Below are 26737 nucleotides of genomic sequence, written 5' to 3'. Positions count from 1 at the left end.
TCACAGCATGATGGGTTTTTTTTTATCATTATTATTTGAGCAGAAGGCTACGTTGGAGCTGTCATTGGTTTAGTGACATTTTGACAAAAATGAGACTGATAAAATTAGAGTACACTGAAAACTATGCGCTGCTGAACTGTCTACTGCTAAATAGAGCTGGGCAATCAATCAAGTTTTAATTTTAATTTCAATTTCGGCTTCCAATAGTTATAAAAACAAGATAAGCCTGATTTAATGATAACTGTGCTGCAAAGGGATGCTCAATACTATCAACAAAATATTTGTATCTGCAGATATTGGCTTAAAGAGTGAAATATCGGCATCAGCAGATACGAACATTTCTGCTGATATTTACAACCAATATTTTGTTTTAGGCTGGGCCAACAGACCTTCAACAGCTGAGGTCTTTTTTTCATAATTTCTCACACTTTAAAGTATGATTAACCCCCTCAGCCCTTGGCTATTTTTAACCACTGTATCTTGCCTGGACTTTCTGTTACAAAAACTTGTGAAACATCATCTCTGTGGTGCACAGTCAAGCTCTACATGTCCTTTCTTTCAGGACAACCTGGGTTTTAGGAATATGTGCGCTACAGTTATCCAGTCATCCATTTTCTTTACTGCTTATCCCGTTTGGGATCACGGGGGGCTGAAGCCTAACCCAGCTGTCTTTGGTTGAGAGGCAGGGTACAGCCCTGCAGTAATTTCACTTGAATTAATAATTAAAAAAAAAAAAAAAACGTTGTGGGACTATAAAGAAAAAAGGAAAAAACTAAACAGAAATAAAAAAAAATTTAAGATGTTTATGTATTACACACAGTAAACATAAATGACTAAGAGTTGTTGTTTTTTGTTTTTTTTGCACAAACTTTTTTCTCCCATCTCTTTGGTTTAAAAAATAAACATTTTTGACAAAGGGGTCTTCAAAATATTCACATTTTTACAGGGAAAAAAAATTGCTTTTGGGAATTTGAGTCAATATTCAAAGCAGCTCCTGTTTTCAGTGACAAAGAGGGACACTTCACAGATTCTCTGTGTCTCTTTCTCTCAATTACCAGTCATTCAGGCTCTCTCCTCCAGTTTATAAGTGTGTGCACGGACATTGTTTGGCAAAGCATGATGTGACTATCGAACAGCCTGCCATTGGTTGTCTAAGTCCAGACACAATGGAGTATGAACAGACACCATAGCATTAGCTGTTAGCTGCAGGAACAATCAAAAAATTACTGGTGTGGATTCGATTTTTAAAGATCCTAGAAAGTCACCCAAGTTCAGGCTCCCTAAAAACAATCTGTAACCCTGAATTTCCATATACAGAGTGCGCGCCGCAGAACGCCGGCGAATCGAACTGCAGAGCACTTCGTTCCCTCTCGTCTATCAGAGTATTTCCATAGCCAGCGCTCTAGACCGGCAGCGGCGCGTGCCTGGAGCGCCACTCCACTCCGCTTCGTTTCAAATACACTGCAGGTCTATATCAGCGCCGGCTGCTACCAAACTTCATAAATTCACTGTCGTTCAGAAAGCACCAACCATGGAAGTCACAAGTGTAGAACATCCGGTTCTTTCAAAATAAGACATGGGCACAGACTCCCGATCATAAATCATCACTTTATCAACATTACGTCTCATCCTGCAGTGAGAGCAAAGGGTCACTGAGAGGTCAGTGGGTCACAGAGCTACAATGCCACAATTGACGAGGAAAAGTTCACTTTTGGGGATATTTAGCCAAAGAATTCTGCATAAAACCACAGATCCTTTAAGCAAACATTAACCTTTTAACTTCCTAATGTACTCACTCAATGGAGGAAGCAATAATATCATGGACTTATACTGGAAAGGATGATAAATTAACCCCAAAAGGTAAAATAGTCTACTGTTGAAATGCTATTCCTGCATGAACTCGCAGTTCTTCTGTGATCTCTTCCTGATGATCAGGGCTGCGCGCCACGGCGCAGTGCTCTAGACTCGCTTCCAGTGGGCGAGGTCACTCTCCTTTCGGTCGGAGCAAACCCGTAGTGCTTCGGTGTGCAGGTTGTATATGGAAATTTGGGGTAAGAGTTACAAAGGCAAAGATAACATTAGAACGGCACAACAAAGGGCTTCCAGAGGAAAAAACAGGTAAATGGCTACGACTTATGGTTCAGAAGTAATGTAACTTTGAACAACGTGTCTCTTCTTGATGCAAACGACAATGCAGGACCTAGAAAGTCAAAAGATTGACATAATCCATTTATCCTCAAACATTAAATTTTGTGTTTTAATGACTGAGGTTTTAGATTTAAACTACATTAGAAACTACTAAAACACTATATTGGTATAGACCAGAATATATTTTCAAGTATCAACATATCAGACATCAACAAAAATCCTACATAGTGCATCCTGAGTTTTATGATTGTTTTGTCCATACGTTTTGTCATGTAGTTAATGCCTCAGTGTTTACTCCTATATCTTGGCCATAAAAGTAGATTTTTGTTTCTTCATTATATTATTATACTTTATAGCATTATTTTATGTATTTATGTTTTTTTACTCATTTATTTTCCTTTATTGCTTGCTTTTAAAGTGTCTCAGTTCAATAAACAAACGTGATGCAGATGCTGTAAAAATCAACAAGTATCTGTGTTTCATAATCCTGATCTCAATACCAATCAAAATAATTGTGATTAATATTTTTGCCATAATCAAGCAGCTCTACTGCTAAATTGGCACCATATGTAAGAATTTATATTTGATTAGAAAATAAAGATGGAATCTGCGCATTCTTTTGGTTAATATTAAGTTCACAATTGTTATACACAGTACAGCACTTTTGGCATTAATTTCAAATGATTCAATGAACTGCCTTGCTAACTGGATTAACTAACTGGAGGCAACCTCTGATCCTCACTTAAATTACAGTGAGAGCTCTTTTGGTGGGAGGGGCACATGCTATGCTGTAAAAGAAAGGAAGATGTGACTCCATTTATTAAAAAACCTGTGGACAAAATTAATTAATAGAAATGAACAGAAATTGTGATGTACATTGAATAAAGTAAATAAAACAAATGCTTTGACCCACTTGTCTCAGTCTGTGCTTCGAATCCTTCGTGGATTTTTGGAAGTTTCTTCTCCGGTGAGATGGGGATCAAGTATGTGAAATTGGGTTTAAGTTTTTGGATGTCCACAGTATCTGACTGTAAACGGAAATTCAGCAGCTCTTTGGACAGCTGGTGGTCGTGTTCACTCTGTGACCTGCATTTCTGCTCCAGGTCAGGAACCTTGACCTGTGACAGACAACAGAGAAAAAGCAGGGCTGAAGGTGAAAAAGAGAGCAGGGTTAAAAGTGTGAATCATGGAGGCACAAAGCATAGAGTGTATTCTATCATGTTCTGTTCAGATACGGATTCTCTAAAGAGTAGCATACGTTTTATCTGCAAAAGCAGATCAACAAAACCAATTAGGCAGACTCCCAGCAGAGTCGTTTTCGAGCTTATAGCAGCATGTTAGATTGGAAATACTGCAGTCTTATCAAAATATAGTGAAGTGTGGAATCATGTGCACTGCTCCAGCTGCTGATACACAACACCGCTACACCCTGATATCAAAGCTTGAGTACTAGAAAGAGTTAAGAGGATTATAAAACTTACAGTGTAGCCATTAAAAAACAAACCATATATCAAGAAGAGGAATTTGAAGGAGATGAATGGAGTGTGCAGTAGTGCTTGATCTTATTGAATGTTCATATGGTTGTCCAATCAGCACAAAATACTGTCCAAAAGCTTTGAGAGCTTTAGTGATGTGCTAACTGCAAATGTGAGGAGATGAAACTAAACAGGGATGAAAATAAATACCTGAAACATTCTGTCCTTATTGTTCTGGTCAGACAAAAAGAGAGAAAAAGAAAAAAGTAAAGACAGAAAATTAACAGGAAAAAAAAACAGACGTATGTTGGAATTAAACACCAATAAATGCAAAAGTGATCGATGCAAAAGGATGGAAACACAAAATGAGTCAAAGGAACTTAAGAGAGCTTGAAATGTATGGACTGACTTAAGACTGGGGATTGAAATAAGACATTGTGTGAAGTTTTGTAGTTTGACACTTTATACAGCAGAGCTACATATATCCTCTTCTTGTTTAAGTGTGCTTGACCATTAATGTTAAGAACCTGGACTGCTCAGAGTTTACAAATTGATTCAATGGATTTGAAGAAAAAGAGGAAACTCCTTGACAGCAGAGTTTTCATTTCTTGATGTTTGTCTGAGCCAAACTTGTGCTGCTTACTCTGTAAAACCGTATTAAAGCGCTTCACACGGATAATACCATGACCTCATCTGAACTACACTCAAAGGAGTCTACACCCTCTTGTCGTGACAAAAGGATTTAGAGTGAAATGAGAAAATATTTTTCGGATAGATGAGCCGCTGACAAGCATCTTAAAGACTGGGGTGACACACAGCAGGTCAGAGATTTGATCACGGGAAATTTATAAAAGGCATTCAAGGTCAGCGTGGTCACAGGATTAATGGGATGTGCAAAGCTGCAACTATTGTAATGGAAAAGTTTATTTTACACAGAAGCCCTTCAAGAAGAGGAAGCGGGAGGAATATTACTGCGAGCACAGAAGCTGAGCTAATGTTTGCTTTAAACCCTCTGATGTATGAGTCACAACCTGGGTTGGAGCATCATATAACATGCACAATATTGCAGCATTTGTTTACAGCTATTTGATGAAAAGGCCAGCATGCTGTCTGTGAAATTCAAATCTCAAGTCTTAATTAAACCGCGCAACCTGTTTATAGTCCAAGGGTGCTCTTTGAGCTTTGTGTGAATACTGCTCTAAAGGAGAATCAAGAAACATGAGTTTGTTATTTTTACATGATCAAGCACAACCTTGTTTGGTTTTCCTCATATTATGGCACTTCAAATAAAAGCACTTGCACACTTATTTTCCACCTACACAGGCCCATTTATGGGCCACTTATTATGTTATGAAACATCTTAACTGACAGGTGCAGCGACACATAATAATGGGATTGTTGACCAAAGCAAGCAGGCAAACACTTCTTTAATAAAGTGTTTTACAATAAGATCAATATAAGAGAGGTGGAGATAAGAGAGTTTATTAGAAGTATAAAATTAGAGTAAGTCCAAAGAAAACACACAGATGAACAGGATACTATACCATGAGTAAAACAGATGCTTCTTTTTGATTGGATTTTAAAGTAAAGAGGGCAGTCTTATAAAAATTGCTCAAAAGTAACACAAAAAGAACATATGTATCTATTTAGTAAATTCTTATTGGTATGGCCAGAGTTACATAATATCTGGGTATTTCTAATCAGTGAAACACATTCAGTACTCTCAATTCATACAGAAAACACTTCCTTATACTGTACTATACAGCACTGGTTCTGCTGATTGTCTGCTCTGAGGCTACCAATATTAGATTTTCAAATACTGACTAAAAAACATCTGGGCTAATTGTTACATCAGTAAATATTGTTTACAAGCTTGCAGTACAACTAAAGTCAGCCCATAGCCACCGCCTCATTCTCCTCAAATGATGCTGATTGGTCAGGTCATTCTCTGACCAGGCACAATTGTTTCGGACAGAAGCTTTGCAAGATGGAGTTAGTTTTCATTAAGTTTTATTCCAAAGATAGTCATGTCTTTCTGTTGCATTAGTACTTTCAGTTTCAGAGTTCCAGCCATGCAGAAAATATTTGTCAAAAACAGATAATAGTAGGTCATTAATCTATTGTTTTTACCTACCTCTTAGAAAATCAATACATAAGTCTTCCAATCTTAAATGAGATATCTGACCTTGTCACTGCTGTAAAAGATCTTTAAGTCTTAAGTATGGAGTTGCAGTAATTGAAGGAATGAGGAGTAAAATCATGTTTTCCACAACAGATTCCCTCATCTGAATGAGCATTACCTGACATTTGGTAAGTGTGTTTCTACAGAAGTTGGTAAGAACAATGTATCGAAATGATTTACAATAATTTATAAAATTAATGTTTATCTTACATTACAGGCTGTAAAGACTTTGGTATTACTTTTCCAGCTGTCATCTGTTTCAAACTGATGAAATGAAACATTCTAAGTCTGTCATTGTTGGTCCAAGTTTGCCTCTAACAGGTGCTCCACTTCCTCATGCTGTTGGTCAGCTTGAACCTGAGTTTGCAGAGAACACACAGACATCCACAGTGACAGCTGACACTGTGATCATAGCCCATGAGGTACAACAGACAGCACACAGCTGACACACTGTCAGCCCCATCCCCTGGCACTCACACTCACTGTGGTTGATCACAGCTCTGGTACTGGAGGAGATGCAGACTCCTGATGGCACAGCTCTGATGAGCTGTAATGGATTTATTTTGGGATGTGTTAGTTTCTAAGTAGTGGCTGGCAGCAGCGTCAAAAACAGATTTTTTTTTTTAACTTCTGGGTATAATTTCTTAATGCTTAGCCTCTGCTTATCTATTTGGGTCAGTTTGAGTGTTAATGACTAATGCTAATGTAAGAAAACAAGTCAGAAGAACCCATGAAAAAAGCCTCAAAGATTTTCAGTAAGGAGTAATTCATCTCCTTTATATGACCTATTTAAAGTATGATTGGTTTGATCCAGTAAAATGGGAAAATTTTTCAATATAAAATTTAATATGCACATATTAATAAAGCTTTTAAAGGCTGCCTTAAACTAATGAAAATATAAAGACAAAAAATATACCCAAATTTGACTCCTTCTCTTGGGATAAGTGAATACTACCAAAGTGAGTCACTGACCTAATCGACCCATATTTGTTTGTTTTTTCCAGTTATGTCCGTACTCTCTGCATTTTAAGTGTTATGTAACAAGTGAAATTCAATAAAAATACATAAAAAGCAGGTTGGTTGAAGCCTTTTAGACTAAATAAGGCTAATGTATAACAAACTTTTAAAATTCAATATACACTCATTATTAAAGCAACACACATGACCAAAATTTGATAATAAGCAAATGGATAATCTAACCTCTTGAACCCTCAAATAGCCTTCAAAAATATTGAGGAGTTCTTGGAATTTAGAGCCACATTTTTCCTCAAGTTTTTGCCTGCAGGAGTTTGAAGAATACTGCATATTCTAATCTCAAAGGATACAGTAGCAGACAGAATACAACACTGAGAAAAAAGTCATGTCTGCATCCTGAAAGGTGTTCACACGGTGTATAAATGTACCAACAACTAGAAAGGCAACATTTTTAGCAGGAAGCTCTTTATCTCAGCATCAAACAATCTGAAAGGTGTAAGCTGATTCTGCATTTCTAAATCAAATCTGCTGATATTTGGAAATATTTCTGAGGTGTTTTTATTTTCTGATACACTAGCAGTGATTCATTGGCAGTGAATCAGCACAAACAGGCTACTGACACATTAACTGCTGAACAAGGGTCTTCAGTTCTCTGCTCTGATCACAAAACTGATGATCCAGGAGGGTCATGTCAAAGGATGAAACTTAACCTTTAATTTGCAAACTCATGCTGCCTTACCTTTTGCAGTTGATTGATCTCCTTCTGCTTGGTGTGGAGGGCCACCAAGGCTTGCTCATGCTCTATCTGCAGCTGCTGCTTCAGCTCTACAGTCTCGTGCATATGCTGGAGAGAAAACAGGAAGGGTTGTGGTCATGTTAATGGATGCTATATTTGAAAATGATTTAAAAGAATTACCCCAGCTGTATTTTCTTTTGATACTGACAGGTTCATTGTAGCTAGACTTACAAGGACAAAACAATTACCAGAGTATTACTTTTGCTATACTTGAGAAATAAATGCAGGGTGTATTCTGCAAAGTGCTGGCCACCACTCTGGCAGTGAGCCTTCAGGGCAATTTAAGGTAATCCAGCTGGATGGAAATAAGCTGCTGGAAACTCTGCATCCTTACTTAATGAGAAGAAATTTTCAAGTTTATTATACCAGGATTAAAATATCCCAAATGGTCCTTTCATAGTCCCCATTTCCCAGTTTGAGCAGCCATTCCTCCAGTTTTGGTGTTCATGAGTATCACTTAAACATGGGCATCATAAAAAGAAGATAAGATACACAGGTATTTCATTTGTTAGAGCTCTTCTAAGTAACGTTACTTAAACTGCAACAAACAGAACCATTATGCCACATAAAAATGGTCTATTAATACAGATTCCTCACCACTGAGGAAAACATATACCCAAGTGTCATATGTTTTTGTGCAAGGACCAAAACTCATCAAAAAAAATTCTGCATTTCAGTTGTAGTTCAAGATGTTGACACAGATGCATGATGTAAGTAAAGAAGAAACTTGATTATTATCTCACCTTTTGTAGTTTTCATGCAAAGCTAACATGCAGTGCAGCTGGCTATAGCCTCATATTTACTGTTACACCTGAGGGCTTCAGATCTTCTCATACAACTCCAAAAACTACTACAAAATGTTGCCCTGTCCCTTTAACATCAAATCTTGCAATCCTAATGTTTGAGAATAATATGTAAGTGAAGCGTAAAGAGAGTTGAACAGTGTGAGCTTGTTATATAATATGTAATGTATACCTATCAGATGTAACTCTCCGTATACTCTGAACTGACTCAGATAAAGCTGTCACGCATGGTCACCCACACTGAGCCAAAATCTAGCCTTTCCTAAATTAGCCGAGTCATGACTATATAGTATCTATCCACTGAGTCATGGCGGGCTGACACATCTCGCAGAAACAGAGTTAAGGCCATAAGATGTTCCTCCAGGCTTAAAAAGAAAAGACAGCTTAGAAAGCTCTGACATTCATCATTTTCTCTCTCTGTTCTCTGTGCCTTGAGAAAAAAAAAAGGAAAAAAGAAAAGCCTCTTTACCTCCCAGAGTGGCTTCGAGGTGTCCTGAGCAGGCAGTTACTGCTTTGCATAATCAGGGAGAGGCTCTAAGCTGCAGAGGACTGGGCTAGCTGAGAGGCTGTCACTGGAACCCCAGAGAAAACTCTATTTCTTTAACCCCTGGACTCAGTTATGGCATGATAAACTAACCTACATTTTCAGCAAATACTCTGCGATCAATTCAGGTTGACCACTGGCAATCTTTCCTTTAACTTTAAAACCAATGCATCAAGAGAAAAAGGGGGTATTTCACATCAAGTGAGGATGTTTCCTAAAAAAAAAAAGTTCCCATATCCTGTGTAATTTTTTCATTTACCTTCTTTTTTATGTATCTAGCATTATGTAGCCTTTTGTACAACCTCAGCATTGATAGTGCCTCTCCAGATGTGTAAGCTGCCTGTGCCATAGGCACTAACGCAACCCCATACCATCAGAGATGCAGGCTTTTGAACTGATAACAAGTTGGATGGTCTCTCTCCTCTTTAGTCTGCAGGATATGGCTTCCTTGGTTCCCAAAAAGAATTTCAAATTTTAAATCATCTGACCACAGAACAGTTTTCTATTTTATTTATTTATTTTCTCAGTCCATTTTAAATGAGCTTTGGCTCAGATAAGATAGACTAATTTCTGGATCTTGTCACATATGGCTTCTTCTTTGCATGACACAGCTTTAACTTGCTTTTGTGGATGGCACGGCAAACTGTGTTGACAGACAATGATTTCTGGAAGTGTTCAGCCTGAGGGCTCGAAGAGCATCCAGTATTTACCTTTGGCCTTGTCCCTTGTGTACAGAGTTTTTTTTCCAGATTTTCTGAATGTTCTGATGGTGGAATATTTAAAGTCTCTGCAATTTTTCTGAAAATTTTTTGAAATGTTCCACAATTTTTAGACACAGTTTTTCACAGAGTGAAACAACCTATTACCAATTCACCTAATTAGTTGCAAAATGCTCCAGCAGCTGTTTATACTTAGTACCATCTACTTTTCAAGCCTTTTGTTGCCCCGTCCCTACTTTTTTTGAGATGTGTTGCTGCCATCAAATTCAAAATAAGCTAATTGTTTTCATGGAATAGTAAAATGTCTGAGTCTCAGCATCTGATATATTGTTTACATTCTACTGTGAATTCAAATCTGGGATTATGAGATTTGCAAATCATAGCATTCTGTTTTTATTTATATTTACACAGCCTCCTAACTTTTTGGGAATGTCGGTTATATTGTCCCACCCTCTTTGTTTGTCCCACCTGATCACAATCCCCTCCCGGAGTACTGAGTCTTTGTCCTCCTTTGTGGATGTCAAGCATTTGGTAATCTACTTTTTTTACCTTTATTTCTGGATCTTGTCATTCTTCTCTGGACATTCAAACCGTCTCCTCTGCTAGACTCATTAACTGTTCAAATTCTGTTCAGTCTTTTTCATAGAAACAAATTTATCTTACAGTCCTCTTTAGGTGTTGATTTAAATGTTATGCTGCATACATTTGTTTTGCCCTCATCCATTCTTATATGACGGACAGGCCCAGAATAAGATTGGTTCATATTTTTATTCCAGTCAATAAACCTTCTTTGCTTCTACATTATATAACTTTAAAGCAGAACTGATGCTGCTGTAACTGATTAGATTTGACTGGAGACCCCTTTCAAAGAGTCTTTTGTTTTTTTCATGTTTTTTTTCCTTTATCTCTGCTTTCTCCACCCACATCTTCCTGTGTAATTTTCTCTAAATAGTCTCTTTGTGTTCATAATCAATACACAATAACAAAGTGACAAACCTCTCTTTGCTGTTTTAAGGAGCAGGTCATCAGTATTTCTCAGATGGGTACATTTCTCTCTCAAACATCGTGACAAACACACAATCAATAGAGGATGCAGGGAGGGGAGGATTTGTAATGAGAGCGCCTCTCACTGCACATTGAGACTGTGTCTGATTATTATTGGCAGACCACAACACGATGAAAAAGAGCCTCTCCATGAAAACGACCACACTTCACCTCATGAGCTCCTTCACTTTCCCTTTAAGTTTTCTTAGAGCAAAAACACTTGCAAGATGGGAATATTTCCAAAGGAGGCAATGAAAATGAGGATAGAAAAATCTTCAAATGTGAGGAGTAGTGAGAGCCAAAGAGAGCGAGTGAAATTTTTGAGGGATAAGTGAAGATGGGAATGTTGAAGAACTTAAGTGAGATACTTATTAAGTCAAAGAAAGTTTGACAGACTAAGTGGTGAGGACCGGGCAAGAAATGTTTTGGGCTTAAAGCTTAGATGCATATCACTCACTTGTCTTCTTTGCCAAAGTACTTGAGAGACAAGAAAGAAACTATTCCAAATTTTTCTGAAGTTAACACACATTCCCGCATTCAGTCAAAACCATAACTGCAGATAATTAAACCTTTTGTGGGTAGATACAGGAAATGTGTTTCCTGGAGTATATTCCAAAAAACTGAACTGCTTTGAAGTGAAATCCTTTCCACAATCCCAGAGTTTGGTTTCTTTATGTGTCAGGAACACTTACAGGATGTCTGACTTCTTATGGATTTTATGTTAGAAGTGGACGCAGCTTCTTCCTTCTAAAGTAAGTCCATTAGGTCAGCTGGTGACTTTCCGCTAACTGCATGTGCAGATGCCAGGGTTAAAGGAGGAGACGGGGTTCTTTGGTCAGTTTGTGATAAGGTCTGCTCGGTTCTGATCATAAAGTTGGTAAAAACAAGCAAAAAAACACAGGACTCAATTATGCCGCTTACCATCACAAAACAGTTCTGTTAAATTACTTGCTCTACAGTTTACTGTTTCTCTGGCCTTATCATGGACTCGTGTCATGCCTAAAAATCAAGATGATGATTGCCTTGATGTCAAAGCAAAGTGTCTATAAAAGGGATTTAAAAAAGTGAGACATGGATGCTACATCTACTGTCTCTAGACAGTTAATGTTTTTCCCTTAATACAGTTATGTGGAGCTTAATGAATGGTCTTTACTCCTTCTTGAACACAACTAAACTACTACAAAACTCAAGCCAAGATGATTTATACAGAAAATTCACATTAAGTCATATCTGTGGGTTAACTTAAGTATTCTCTGAGTATAATCCTCCCATCCCTACCCGTCTCCTGCATCTGTGATTACCTGATGTGTCTGTGTCTTATTGTCTCCCCTTCCCCAGGGTATTTAGTCTCCACAGTCCTTTCCTTCCCTGCCAGTTATCTTATCCCTTGTGTCAGCGTACAAGCATTCCCCTCGTGTTTCCTGTTAGTGTTTCTGACCAGTTTCTCATTTTAAGTGACCTTGAGTTTGGATTTACAGTCTACCGATTCAAGAGACTTTGAACTTTGCCTTTTTGCCATGAGTGTTGCTTTTGGGTCCTTTTGTTTGGTTCAATGTGATAAGTTGTTTTTGAGAATTCAGGGACAGGATCACAGAAGTATGATTAGTACCAAAATTAAATATTGATCAATGAATGAAACATATAATATTGTGTCTCTAAACAAATCTAAAAGCAGATATTAAAAGAGGAATGTAAAGAAGAAAACATGCTAAATGAGCAGGCGATTAAAGAAAAACTTTATAAATTGACAAAAACCAGCATAAACAGAGGGATGCCTCACCTTTAGAACCTGTTCCAGGGTCTCCACTCTCCCTTGGAGCTGACTCCTCTGCTGCTGGGCCACGTCTCTCTCCTGGCTCACTACAGCAAATGTCTGTCTCAGCTGGTCATAGTCTGTTTGCACCTTAATGAGCAAAAAAGTCCATATGCCAAGGAGGGGAGGAAAAGGAAATTTAAAAAAAAAAAAGAAAAAGGAGGTTAAGATGATTATTAACAACATGCATATAAAAGCTTTAAAAATTACGCAAACAAAAAAAGTGAGGAAATGCACTTTAAAATCTGTTTTACTTGAAGAGGCTCAGAATGTACCCATTATTCTGTTGTTTAAAAGACAAAACAAGCATGCAACTTTTATGAGATTTGTTCTTGCAGCAGACCTACTTTTACTTTATGAATAGAGGATGATTTTTTTTTCCTTCCTTTTTTGACTCAAGGGTTGATTTGGAGTTCACAGTCTGAAGAAAATTTAATCAGCACATTTTCATTTAGCCTTGATGAGACGGAGCTGCTGACTGGAGCATTCTGCCTCTCCCTTCTTCATCATTTAGAGGCCTGGAGCTAAGCTGGTTCCTCTAAAGGTGGCCTCATAGGATCAAGCAGAACCGTCCCTCAGCCATACAACAGTCATCTCATTAATTAACTAAAGTGATGAGCGCACAAAAGATTAGCTTGCTAATGCAAAGTGCATAAAAAACTAGACTGTTGCAAAGGAAATGAGCTCATTCATATTGAGGAATTTATGACTGGAGATGAAGTCCAACTCTCGTACAATCTCAGCCATAGTATTAGTAGAATTATGATTTCTTTTATAAATGAAACTGAATTGATAAGGAAAACAACAATAGACTTTGCTTTTATCTAATTTTGTTTTATTAGATATATTTGTGCACTCTTAGAGAGGCTTTATTATTATTAATTAAATTGGATCACTTCAAAATCTTGAGCCCAATAGCACAATGAGTCATATACAAGCTCTACTTATAATACTATATTATGTTTAGGAGCTAATATACATTTATTCCCTTCAAAGTGTCAAGAGATACTCAATCAACCGTTTAACTCTTATAGCTTTTACAGAAAATAATTGTTTCTCCCATAATAATAGTTTTTTTGTTTTGCTTGTTGAAATCTTCAGCATTTCCCTCTTTTTCTCTTTTATTCTCTCACAGTCCGTTAAACTCTTCCTGTGTCTTGTCATGACTGCCCCTTACAAGGCAGTCCTCGCTTCTTCACACCTTTATCTGGCAGGATTGGCAGCACTTTTGCCCCGTTTTTCTTTTCATCCTTGTGCCCACCTTGTCGGTGCACAGATGGCAAGTTTTTGTGTTACACATTGGAGCAAAAACCTCTGAGCTGAGTCCCTGGACTCATGTCAAATCTGCCCCCTCTGTGAGAGTCACTATTAGCGCCAAAGTGGCTAATCGCCTACCATCACAGACTGTCCCTGTGTGTGCGTGCGTAATTGTGTGTGCATGTGTGTGTGAGGTGGGAGATTTTCTGACTTCCAATAAAGGCACTAACAGGAAACTACCATAGTAATGTTGTTTAAGTACAGATGGAGGGATAAATACCACGTGTATAAACTGTGTGAGTAAAGAAGCAGTATAAAGAATTTAACATGATGTGGATGACAAGCTTTCATGGTTGCCTCACATCAATAATATAGTTGCAAAAGAGCAGAGGCATTTCCATCATCAGAGATAATGCCTACTTTCTGACTGAAAATACAATAAAGCAAAATATACAATCTTTAGTCTGATCCTACTTTGATTACTGGCCAACAGTCTGATCTAATGCTTCAAACCAGAACTAATTAAGATCTAGCACACCCAGAACAGAGCTACCCGTTAAGCTCGGCAATGCTCAATCAGAGACAGTTTGGGAGAGATGCATGCAAGACTCATGGAGAAGGGTGGAAACGACACTGGCATGTAGCCTGATCCTGTTTAGAAAAAAACTTTTTGATCTTCAAAAAATCTTCCTATCAATACTCACAGCTTAATTACACAATTAATGGGCATAATTATAGTACAAGACAGGTCTTTATGGGGCTTTTCACTAAATTTCAGCCTAAATCTAACACTTTAAAAGGTACTGTATTTATGTATGGTGCACACTGTGCAATTTTCTGCCAATTCAGTCATGAACTTTGAGTAGCACGACTCACCTGGAAGTTGGCTTAACTTTCACCCTGAGCATGTCATTTGTCATACAGTTGTACAGGGGGTCATGTCAGTCAACCACAACCCTAATAGCTGCTCCAAATTAGTCTGATGGATTTCTGGCATATCTAATACTTTGTTTATATCTACACACTCCCTGTTTCACAGCATCTTAAAATAACCATGAAGTAGCAAGTATGCCTTTTGATGTGCCTTTTTTTGTCCCAGACAATAACAAAGGAAATAAACAAGCAGGAAAAAGGCCTACCTGCAGATCTCTTGCTGAATATGTTTATTATTTAGCTGCTAGCTGTGTTTGCCGGCAGTGCTGTTTGTGTGTGCAAGAGAGAGCGATGTGGGAATCATCTTTCTCACTATTTTAGTTATTTGAAAAATAAGAACAAGACAATAGATCTGGCTTCAACCTTCATGTGTAAAACCTTACAACTCCACTGACATTTGTCTGTGGAAACTCGTGTAAATGTTAATTTTGGAAGCAGTTTTCAAATTGAAATGCCTTTTACTTTTAGCCCAATTTTAGTCATTTTCAATCTTTATAGTTTCAGATAAAATGTACAGTGGAGAAATATCAGATTTTGAACATTCAGCAGTCCAGCACCAACATTTTAGTCTCAGTGATCAAAGCTTTTTCAAGTTTTTATTGTTAGAGATCATTTCAAGCAAGTTTTGTGCCCTATTTGCACGGGATAAGAATTACATGAAAGTCTGGTCATTGCCGGTAATCCTGCAGGAAGTCTGTGTTTGTAATCCCATACAAATTAAAAATGGAATAAAACTTCCAGGGCAAAATACAGACCGTATTTACAGCACACATAGGTCCACAGGTAATACTTATCAGGTACAAATCAACATGGTGGTAATTATGATCAAGTCTGATCAAAAAACAATAATAGAGGCAGCATAGGAGAATGTTAACAAAGTTTTGACACGTAAAAGGGTAAAAATAGTGCTTTTCTTTCAGTTAATTTTAGCTTATGTTTAAAAATGGCTTTATTTCACTGCGTGCAAGCATGTACCATTGCACTCTTCGTATGTACAGCTGCTCTACTTTCTACAGTTTCTCTTGCAAGTGCCTGATCTTATATCAGCATTATCTAGCTGTACAATTCATGCATAACACAATTTACGATTTGAAATATGTCCCTCAGCAGAGAGTTGTGGATGTGTAAAGATCCCAAATTTACAGAATGCAGAATAATATTCACAGCATCAGCTGCATAAAAATTGTTAAAAGTAACAGGAAATGATTATTTAACATTTGACATCTCTTTTTCTCTTACATTACCAGAAATGAATGACTTTCGTCCTGTATCTGACCAGCTGCAGATATGCACAGGGGACTTATGTGACCTTGATCCCTAACGGAACTAGTTTATTAGATATGGGGAGCTTGCTAAAGATCTAAAAAAAATTTAGAATATATATTGAGTGAGGAAAGACATTACTTACAATCATGTTGTCTATTGGAAATTCAGGTTTAAAGTATGAACAGGACACATGGAGGAAACATCACCGGAAGAGCGCGAGGTTTGCAACATTGCATGTTTTGTACCAACCTGACGAACATTTTTAATCATCGTTTTAGTTGACAAAATTAACACTAACTGGTACAGTGTGAAGGCATCAGTTGTGTGTGTTGTAAACAATACAGCTGCACAGTGATCACGACTGTTAAGAGTGTATTTACTGGCTTACCAGCTTTACTGTAACACCTGATGAATGTGAATGTTTTTCTGAATTTAACTGATATTTGATCAGTTGTGGTAGCACATGCAATACTTATTAAGTACACTACTATTTTAACAATTTGTTCCAGAGACTATGAAATTTTTAAGCTCTTGGTTTGTTGTGATTGTATCTCTGTGTAATTTTATTGGCTTTCATTCAGTCTGTGAATTTGATTGATCTTGCATGCATTTGTCTTGTTTTCTATATTTGAACCTCAGGAAGAATAGATGTCACTGTGGTAACAACTTATGGGGATCCAATGTAATTGCAATGTGGATAAAAAGGCTGCTGTTCTGCTAATCTGTGAAGAAAGACCCCTCCGGGCAAGTGATGCTACAGCCATTTATAAGACAATGTGCATCTGCTATGTAGCCCTTTATCACCAGAAGTGCAAAACACAATAGGCCGGTTCACTGATCAAGGCCTGGTTAACCACTGATCATCATTTCCTTGCAATGCATGCTGGGATGCAACATCCAAGTGAGTAACCTACCTGGTCATACTTGGATGCCTTCAGGTGATGGTTGATCAGCTCAAGGTTCAAACGACTTTTCTCCTGCAAGGCAGCATGAAGCTTTGCTTTCTAAAGAGGAGAGGCAAAAGAAAGAGAGTTTATTGGGTTTATAAATTATTATACATCATCCTCCTTCTCGCTAAGACTTCTCCGTCTCTCTGCATCTTGTATGCAAGCAACACAGCGTAACTCCATCTTAAAACTATTATATAAGCGACAGATGAAAGACTCAGGTTAGTGCCGATCCCTCCCTCCTTCTGTATGCATGTGAGTGCGTGGCTAAGCTTTTCTCTAAGATGCTGTCTGGAGGACAAAACCCACAGCTGCATACTGTCACCCTCCATTTGGTATGTGGCATTAGGAATGGAGGTTGGGGTTGAAAAGAGAAAGGAACAGGAAGACAGAGATAAGAAGAGAGATGGATGGCAGGTTAGAGGAAGGGAACTGGGATGAGGTGATGTTAGGAAAGCAGAATAGGAAGCAGGGAAAGGTATGAGGGAGGAGCATTCAAGAAGAAAAACAAACCCAGAAGATGAAAGGGTTGAATAAAGAAGTTGGATGCTAAATAAAGAAAATGAGTGCATGTCAGCTCAAGATTAAGTTGCAAACCACGTAAAGGGATTGAAATGAGGTGTGCACTTCCGTCTGCACTCTCCACAGCCTGGATTCACATTCAGAAGTTGTCATGCCGCTGGTGCTGCAGGTACTCAAGCATTACATAATTACGGCAGACTCAAACTAGGGCAAAGCTCTTCTCCTATCACAGCTCTGAGCATTCAAGAGTGATCTCACTGCGACTGGTCATATCCCGGCACATAATACCACTCCATGCTAGTGCGCTGAGCTCATGCTGTTGATTGCCAGTCTCAGCATTCTGACTGTAATATGTGGATGAGTAATTAATAATAGCAGCCTCGTTTTTGTCTTTAAAGAACAGCAACAGGACTCCATCAAAGCTTTTGTTTTCATGGCACATCTAGCATGATGAGATAATGCTTTCAAGAGCGGAAGGGTTTTGTTTAAACATGTCTTATTGATCTAAAAATATTGCCCTAGAATTAAAATATGTAGATTTATGGCCTCCAAAAGAGGATTTTACTAAGATGCCCTTCTTAAAGTTGTGTAGATGTATTCTAGCTCCAAGAAGACAGCTGTCTGTGAAGCTTTTTCTGCAGAAATGAGCTGCAGCATATGAACTGTAAAAGAGCAAATCAAGCTCTTCACGCCAGCTTGTGCGCAAGAAAAGATCGTGTAGCTCAGAGGTGTATGATCTAATTTATCAGTACAAAACAAGGAAAGTAATAAACCTCAGTAAAGAGAGAGGGAGAGAGAAAATTCGACAGAGTGAAGGGCCAGGCAGGTTCATCCGTCTCTTTGTAAGCAGGCAGAGAGACAGCCAGCACTGTCGCAGGAAGACACAATCAAACCGAGACACAGATCGAGAACAGACAAGGACAGGAAGACACAGAGGCTGGTGAGTGAGTTCACTTGCTGCTCTTATTGTGTAATGCTGTCGCCGCATCACATCTCTGCAGACTACAAAGCAGATAGTGCACTGAACCACACCTAGCTACAGTAGCAGCAAGAAATGATCTGGTTCTCCGGTCATGGTATGGTAATTATGGTGACATGGCATGTCATGAGGAGCCAGCTGGAGTCTCTCTCTGTGAGAACACCCCAGGACATGGCCTTGTAGTTGACACCATAAGGAAGTGCGGTGGGGGTTTGGAAAGGATGTGAGGATAACTGGACCAAGGATTGTGGTGAAATTTTAGGGAGGTGGAGGTCAGATCTGAGAAAGTAAGTTTGGAGTTTTGTCGAGGCTGCTGAGGAGTGATAAAGAATAAATCTAAGAGAGGAAAGAAAAAGGAGTGACCTTTAAAAGGCTTCCTTTTATGGGCCTCAGGAATGACGTCTGCTTCCCCGCTTCCTCCCACTTCCAGTGAATCACACATTCACAGCTCCGCTTAACACTCCGTAACATTGTGTAAACACAGTGCTATACTGCAAAGACAGGGGACACACACATGATCCTGTGCCAATTTTATCTTCAATATGCGAAAATAAACATGGAAAAGTGCTTCAAATATATAAAGGCTATGCTAATTAGGCGTTCTCTTAAGAAAAATTATTCAACAGGGGATTAACAGCACTCCGAGGACATCTGTGCAGATCTGTGTTTGAGTGAAAGTGTGGCATGTGTGAATCCATGCATGGTTGTGAAATTTGAGATCAATATGTGCGTGCAGAGAGAGTGGACAGGATGGAAGAAGAGACTTCAACACCACTAATGACTAATTCAGTTTGACAACAACTTTTTTCTTTGTCTTCTGTATTTTTTCTCCATCTTTAGTCGTCTCCCACATACACCACCCATGTTTACTTTCTCTTCCCAAATCCACTAATTTAGCTGCTGGCCCTAAATCTGCTCCGCTTACTGTGGCCAAACTCTGACTGAGCTTCATCAATCCCAGAATGCATTGTGCAGCCATATGAGCAACTCATATGTCTACAGTAGGAGTATTAGTTTATGAAATTCTTTCTGTTAGAGCAATCAATAACCCTGCAAGGAGAAAAAAGGATTTTTCATATCATATGTAACATTCATACTAAGCTTGAGATACTTTAAGAGGGATAGTTTGTTGTTTGAGGGAAATCATTGTTTTATTGATGGCTGTAGGTCATTGGCTTGATGTCGTTCACATGCCACTCTGAACAAAGAGGATAGTTCAGTTTGCTTGGTTTAACATTTAAATTGCAAACAGGTTCAAACTTCACGTGCTAACCTGTTATAGCTTAACTCTGTCTTTCTCAGATGAAAAAAATAAACACTTCACAGAAAGGGCACAGTATGTTATGTTCATGTTGAATCTAGACATCCTGATAAGCTGAATTTTAAGTACTTAATGCTAGAAGATAAGAATAATTTGACTGTTTCTCCATAGAAATATCAGTCTACACAGTGTCAATCTTGTCCAGTAATTGTCAGAGAGGAAACAAAACATCCAAATAGTAGGACTGCACAATATTGGATTTTGTCTGCAAGCTTGTTTAAGCAGACAGCTCGATTATGCTGATTCCACACCTGGCATGCATCATAATCAAACCACCTGACAGACATTCTCCCTATATGGTTGTCTATTTAAGCTGCAAGATTCCTGGTCTTTCTTTCTGATCTGCAATTGCCAGCTCTGCCTTGAATCAGTACTGTGCTCTTGCTTTAAACCCAGCTCCACCCCAGCATCCACCAGTAGGCTACAATAGAGGGTTTAAGAGCTTATCCCATCACACTTCAAATTCTGCATGTAAAATAAATCAGGAGTAATGAGGTTGGAGCTATGCAAACATGTAATGCTGCTGAAATAAAGGTTCGAACAACTGCAAATGCAAGTTGACCGACTGAAATATGTTTTGACCAGTATTGATAGGTCAGGTCAGGTGTGGAGCATATGCTGATTCTGCACTTTGCCACTTCAACCTTGGCCCTGTGCTGCTGCATCCTGCTGATGGGCATCCCATCTCTCTAGGTATCTCCCCAGCTGACTGCAGGCATGCAAGAGACCTCATGAGGAGAATACATGTTCCATGGGCCAACTCGGACTAGCTGCCTCAAGATAAGCCAAAACAGTTAAGAACTGGTCCTCAGCAACAGCACCACCAGCAACGGTGGTGCACCATGCACTGTGCTGCAGCACCACGCTGGTTTCATCGTTCATTCTCATACTACGTTGCGTTCACTCATCCACTCATGCTTTCACTCATTTTCATGTAATCATGGGCTGTTTTCATCAGGTCACATCTTTCCAGCTGCAGCTCCACTCTTTCAATGTTAGCCTATTACACCGCTGCTGTCTTTTTAAATGGGGCTTTCTCCTCCACCAGCTCATTTATATTTATCATCGACCCTCCACCTCCATATCACCATCAAGCTTTCACAGTTTCATCACTTTCTCCACCCCATCATCTTGAGGTGACATCATCAGTCATCCTCTGGTCTTCACAGTGAAGGCAGCCTCTTCATTCGCCAGCCTCAGGCAACTTCCTCAGCCACCATTTGGTCAACCCAAGTCTTTGGAATTTGATCAGCTTTTCATTTCATCAACCTCAGAAGAGATCAACTCACACCTCCACCAGTGTCTGGACTCCACAGGGGAATAAATCTTGCTGCTGCTCAAGGGAAACATTCTTCCATCACCATGTCTCAAAGAGAGTTCATGCTCACCCCAACCTTATCTGGTAATACTTCAATATCACATCTATATATATAAAAAAAAATCCATGTCACGTCTTTGTAAAATAAGTACAATCCAGTGTTTGATTATCTTACTGGTGTTTCATGAGGGTTAGCTTTGGGCTTGATGCTGAATCTCATTGAAATGCTAACATTTCAGTAAGTCTTGATGGATTTTAGTGTAGGGATGTGCAATATTTAAACATCAGTATAAGGCACTGTCAGCCTCTGCTGACAAACACTGGCCATTGGCAAATAATCTGGCATGAACAGATGCCAGTAGCCAATGTTTATCTTTAGTGCTTTATCAATTTTATTTTTCTAGGTATCCTAACAGATGAACTAAATATATTTTTATCAGGGCCGTTTGTGATTAATCTAATCTTTTTTGTCACATTTTGAAATTCTATTGTTTTGAATTTAAAACAGCTTTTGTTTCAATTTGGATTTTTGTGTCTTAAACTAAAGGGTATATGACTTCCTGTTTGGATACACACTTTTACATTTTAAAGACAATCAGAAACTATAAGTAGATCAATGATTATGACATAAACTTAAGAAAAAGGACCTTGTTGTTGATTGAAAATAAGAGAATATTTAAAAGATGACTTTAGACTTGCCCACTGAGCTGTCTGTGAATGTTTTAAAGTAAAAATGGAGCAGTGATGGACTTTTTACACCACTTTGGCTGCAGGGCAATGTTGCAATGTCTTAACTACTGTATTGGAACAATAAAGTATCTCATTAATTGCAATTAAAACAAAAATAATAATGCTACAATTGTGGACCTTAATTAATCATGATAAATGCTGAGCCCCCTAATTTCTTATGAGCAAAAGAAGACAAGAGTTGGACAAACTTTGGTCTGTTTTCATGGCCAAACAGACAAAATGAAGTGATGGAAGGGAAGGAACATCTCTATTGGCAATGGGCTGTATTGTTATTTCAAACATTGGTCAAAAGTCATTGTATCTCTAATTTAGAGCAACTAAATCATCACTCCTACCATTTAAAAGCCCATGCATTTTACCTGCAGGATTTTGATGTATAACCAAATTTTAGAAAACAGATGACACAACCTAGGAATTTAAAAGCTGTGATGCAAACATGTCAGATGACCAAGCTAAACACAGAAATCTCTCAGATGAAAATCAAAAGCACAGCAACTTCTGCACCTAACTTGACAATTTTGTTTGCAAATTATGGAATAGGTGCAATAATGCTGGAGGTTCTGTCATGCAAAAAGTCATTGTAGACATAAAGCTTTACTGCTTATGTTCTTTAAACATTTATCAGCCACCTAAATGAATGATCCTTAATTATTTAACCTTTATTTGAGTCTTTAAAATCATCTCCTTAATGAGTATAATTTGAGTGATGCACAGCTGGAGCTTAGATAATCATCACTTTTAGTCTAAAACAACATAAAGCATTATTGTGTTGAGGCTATGTTGAATAGAAGAGGCTGAACTCTAGCATAGATAACACAATTACCAAATATAAGATTTAGGCAATGCTTCTGGTTATTGTTCCATCATGCGTCACTGCCTCAGCCAGTCTGGGAAGAGCTGCTGCGTCATTGTCTCCAACATATGAACCCTTGTGACTGCTCTTGTCCAGACCGGAGCAGAAAGTTACTCTGGCCAGGCCAACAACATGTCAGGGTGTAAGATGTGTATTCTGCATGTCTGCTAGGTTAGAGCTCAGCAGAGAGTAATTGGAATTTATTTAATAAAGCACTCAATGGATGAAATGACATTTATTCATACAGACCCAAATTGGGTTTAGTATGAACAGTAACAATTTGCAAATAATTTCCTCTTTTCATTACAGAGCACATACAGCTTTGTACAATCAATGCACATTTACTTCTTCTCTCCACGTCTGTATTTGGCAGTAAATCCTGGACATACTCTATTCCACAGTGATACATGTTTCACATTTATTTTAAAAAGCGTTGATGCTTTAACACCGTTGATGTGCCAATTCTGAATAAGACAGCCGTTAATGGAAATTAATTGGTACATTCAAATCTTGCCAACAGAAAATTTAATTGACAGGATTTTGGATTAGCTTATAATAGAGATAGAGGTGGTGGATCATAGGAGTAACATGAACTTCTGCAGTGTAGTATTTGAGTAATAAAAATGAGGAAGCTGTAGCAGTTACACTAGAGAGTTTATAATGGATGGATGAAAGCATGGGTGCAGAGATTTCTACGATGCTGACTTTAAATGGGATTCTTGTGGGAAGAGGATTGCTACTGTTCCCCCTCAACTCCCGGGGCGATCGTCATTAATCAAACGTCACTGTGGAAACACTTTGTTCCACTTGGAAGGGACACTAACGACATCTGCTGACTTCAATAGTATAGCCCTACACCTGTACAATGTGTCTATTTAGTGATTATATGACTTCAATTATTATAAGAAAATAAAGAGTACCGTCTGCATGAAGCTGATTTTCACTGCTGTCCATCATGCTACATTTTCTGTTTTCACAACTTTACTGGGAAGTTAATCCACGATAAAAGAAAGCATGTCACATGTGCACCTTAGCACTGACGGTATCCTCACCTTATTTTCAACCCCAAAACCTAATATTCCCTCTGTTTTCATCTGTAGGTTATATAAAGTACAGCCAATTTTAAACTAATCCTCAAACAAAAAGACTTCACACTTCCAAATCTGCTTATTACAATCTTACTGAACACTGAATTATATAAAAAAAGATTCTCCTCCATTGAATTTCAGCAAATTGATTTATTAGACTAACTTCAGCTGATGTGTGCATGGAAACATTTGTGCTTGTTCTATGTGATTAAAGTCTAGGCAGATGGAGTCAGAGCCATTACTGCTGCATGTTCAACACTGTCTAATGTGTGGAGCAGTCAGTACCATGGACAGCTCCTCCACTCTTAAAGACAAATACTGTAAAAAACTGCAGAGAGGAGGCGGGAACCTGAAAACACTGTGGGTTTCATCTTATTTAAGATACCCAGCTTATTTCATAAGCAAATAAGTGATTTTGTTGATGTCCACATTTATAAAATAGAGCAACATTATGTCTGTTGCTCAGCGGTGGAGTCAGGCACATGACGCAGTGTTCTTGGGCAAGACACTGAACCAGACATTTCTGTTGGCTGCTATGCCAACAGCGTGCAAATGTGTGTGAATGGAATAGTAGTGATAGGCAGTTTGGCTATTCACATAGTAGCTCCTTCCATCAGTCTGAGGCTGTGGTGTGAATAAATGACTGAAGCATTTGAGATAGAACTGGTTTGAATAAAAATATAAAATCACAATATAAATTCAGCTCCATTTTATACAGAAAAGCTCTCAAACTTGCTACCTTTTCTTGCTACTTGCTGACAAAAATATAAATTGAATTAAAAAAAGTGAAAAGTGAAGAGCCTGAAAAAATTAAAAGTAACTCTAAAAGTAATAAGAACTTTACTAAAACAAAGCATTTTTGCAAAATAAAAACTTTACTAAACTATCAAACCAGCAGTAACTATTAATCAATATCAAATTGACATTTAAAACAAAATGTAAAAACTAAATGAAAATAAAAAATGATTCAAAAAAATAAATAAATAAAAAATAACCTTGGTTCAGTGCACCATTTATGCAATACCACTTATGTTTCCCACAGGCAGGACCTCACTAAATGAGTGGGTAACTTTACTCATGGTGCAAAAATGTCTAATCACAAAAGCATCTCTAATACCAGGAACATGTGCAAAAGAATCTTATCACAGTTTTCTTTGACGCTTAGTCTATTAGCACATTGCCAAAGCTGCTGCAAGCTGCATGCTGAGAAAACTGATGACATGCAGATTAAGGGATGGTTATGAAATAATTTAGTAATGCTGAAAAATACTTAACGTGATAACATAATACTTATTTCAAATTAAAAATGTGTTAAACCCAGAAAAAACAGCTACAATAGCTATTTTGAATTTCTAAGTTAACAACTCTTTCACTGTTTGGTCTGCAGTGGACATGTGCTACACTCGATGAAACAACAGATTCTGGAACAGTGGGTTAGGCCATAATTGAGCTGAAAACAAGAAGCCTGACTTTGGCCTAAGTGTGACCTGTGATGTAAAAATTAGTGCTGTCAAATGATTAAAAATTTTAATCAGATTAATCACAGGGTTGTTGTGGATTCATTTTGATTAATCATGATTAAATATCATTCATTTTTAATCTATATTCATCACATTTCAGTTTGCAAGCTTGGCGACGCATTAGCCAGAGTGTTAGCAGAATCTCCGACTAACATATGCTTTGCGTTAATGTGGTATTTTAAGTTGGAAGTGTTTCGGTGAAAAGAAAACTCCTTCCTGCAGAATGTGCATAATACTTTATGTCGGTCGACTGTTCCGTCTTGTGTTTTTTGTACTCAAATTTCCCACTGAGAGGGCCAACGTGCTGTTTAGTGTCTTCCATATCGAGTTGGTTGGTCACTACCGGATCAACGGCCCATTTGCACATGCACGGTGGCATTCTTGACGGTAACCCTACTTGGACAAACTGCTCGAAATGCATTGCCACAGAAGTTTCAGGGATTTTGAGTCAATCTGCGCTGTAGATGGGTTAATTGCATTAAAATTTTTTAATCATATCAATCATGATAATGAACTAATCCGCATTAATGCGTTAATTTTGACAGCCCTAGTAAAAATGCTCTGAGTAGTCAGACAACCAGAAAAGCACTACACAAGCCCAAATCTAACTAACATTTACCATTCTGTTCATGATATTCACAAACTGCTTGTTTGGGTGTAAAATACCAACACAGCAGCTCTGCAAATGTGTTATGAGAGAAAAAAAGCCCTTCTTTGCATTGCAATATCAGGTAGTAATGACATTTTGAGCAGGAACTGTGGGCTTTCACAATACTTCTGTCAGCTGGCTCATTGAGAACGTTCAAAATTATTCTTGTAACATGTTCATGTGGATTCACATAGTTTGTATTTACCGTGATGGATCACCAACCTCAAGCATATATGAAGACTCATACTACGACAAAATGAGAAGAAACCATTGATCAAAGAGAATACACATTCTGTCTTAAAAAGGGGTAACAGTTGAAAATAATGGGCACTATTATAAGTAAGATAAAAACAGTTAATGGATCACAACATATAAAAATACCAGTGTGATCATTAACAGAGGAAGATAAGCCACTTAGCCATATGATGTCTCATAAGAGGATGTGCTTTCAAGGTTGATGTTAACTTTAGAGCAGCTGTATGTTGGCACTGTACATCCCCACTTAAGGAATTGCTTATAAAATGAGGGACATTTTCTAGATTTATTATGTAGCATTAGTAGGATCGTAACTGTAGCATAAATTATCATGTATGACAGAGACTCTGTCCTCAGACTCTGTCCCAGGGCATATAAAGTGTTTGTCTTTTCACAACAGAAGGTGAGACTTCCATCCGATTTAATCTTCTGGCAAACATCAGCTTCTTTGGAAGGTCTCTGGAGCATTATGGGATCAATCAAATCGAAGCAGCTAACACTGCGCCTTACCTCTGACTTATAACATGCATGACACCTGAGTATCTCACTTAGAATAGCTGCACAGTGGCTGTCACATACA

At 38.2% G+C, this 26737-nt stretch overlaps 1 protein-coding gene across 5 annotated transcripts in view; it reads right to left on the bottom strand.

The window, feature by feature from the left end:
- rimbp2a (RIMS binding protein 2a) overlaps window positions 1-26737 on the bottom strand; it is a 106894-nt gene that overhangs the window by 30474 nt on the left and 49683 nt on the right. For all 5 annotated transcript variants that reach the window (XM_041810124.1, XM_041810125.1, XM_041810122.1 and 2 more), the window contains 4 exons: window positions 16870-16959; window positions 12467-12589; window positions 7520-7624; window positions 3062-3266 (listed from right to left, as the gene is read on the bottom strand). In XM_041810124.1, coding sequence (XP_041666058.1) covers window positions 3062-3266; window positions 7520-7621 — 307 coding nt within the window. In that variant the 5' untranslated portion in view covers window positions 7622-7624; window positions 12467-12589; window positions 16870-16959. The remainder of the gene's footprint in view (window positions 1-3061; window positions 3267-7519; window positions 7625-12466; window positions 12590-16869; window positions 16960-26737) is intronic.

This window comes from Cheilinus undulatus, linkage group 17 (genome assembly GCF_018320785.1).
Source record: "Cheilinus undulatus linkage group 17, ASM1832078v1, whole genome shotgun sequence".
Taxonomy (NCBI): domain Eukaryota; kingdom Metazoa; phylum Chordata; class Actinopteri; order Labriformes; family Labridae; genus Cheilinus; species Cheilinus undulatus.
The sequence above is the reverse complement of the archived record's forward strand: the minus strand, read 5'-3'. Positions and strand labels throughout refer to the sequence as shown.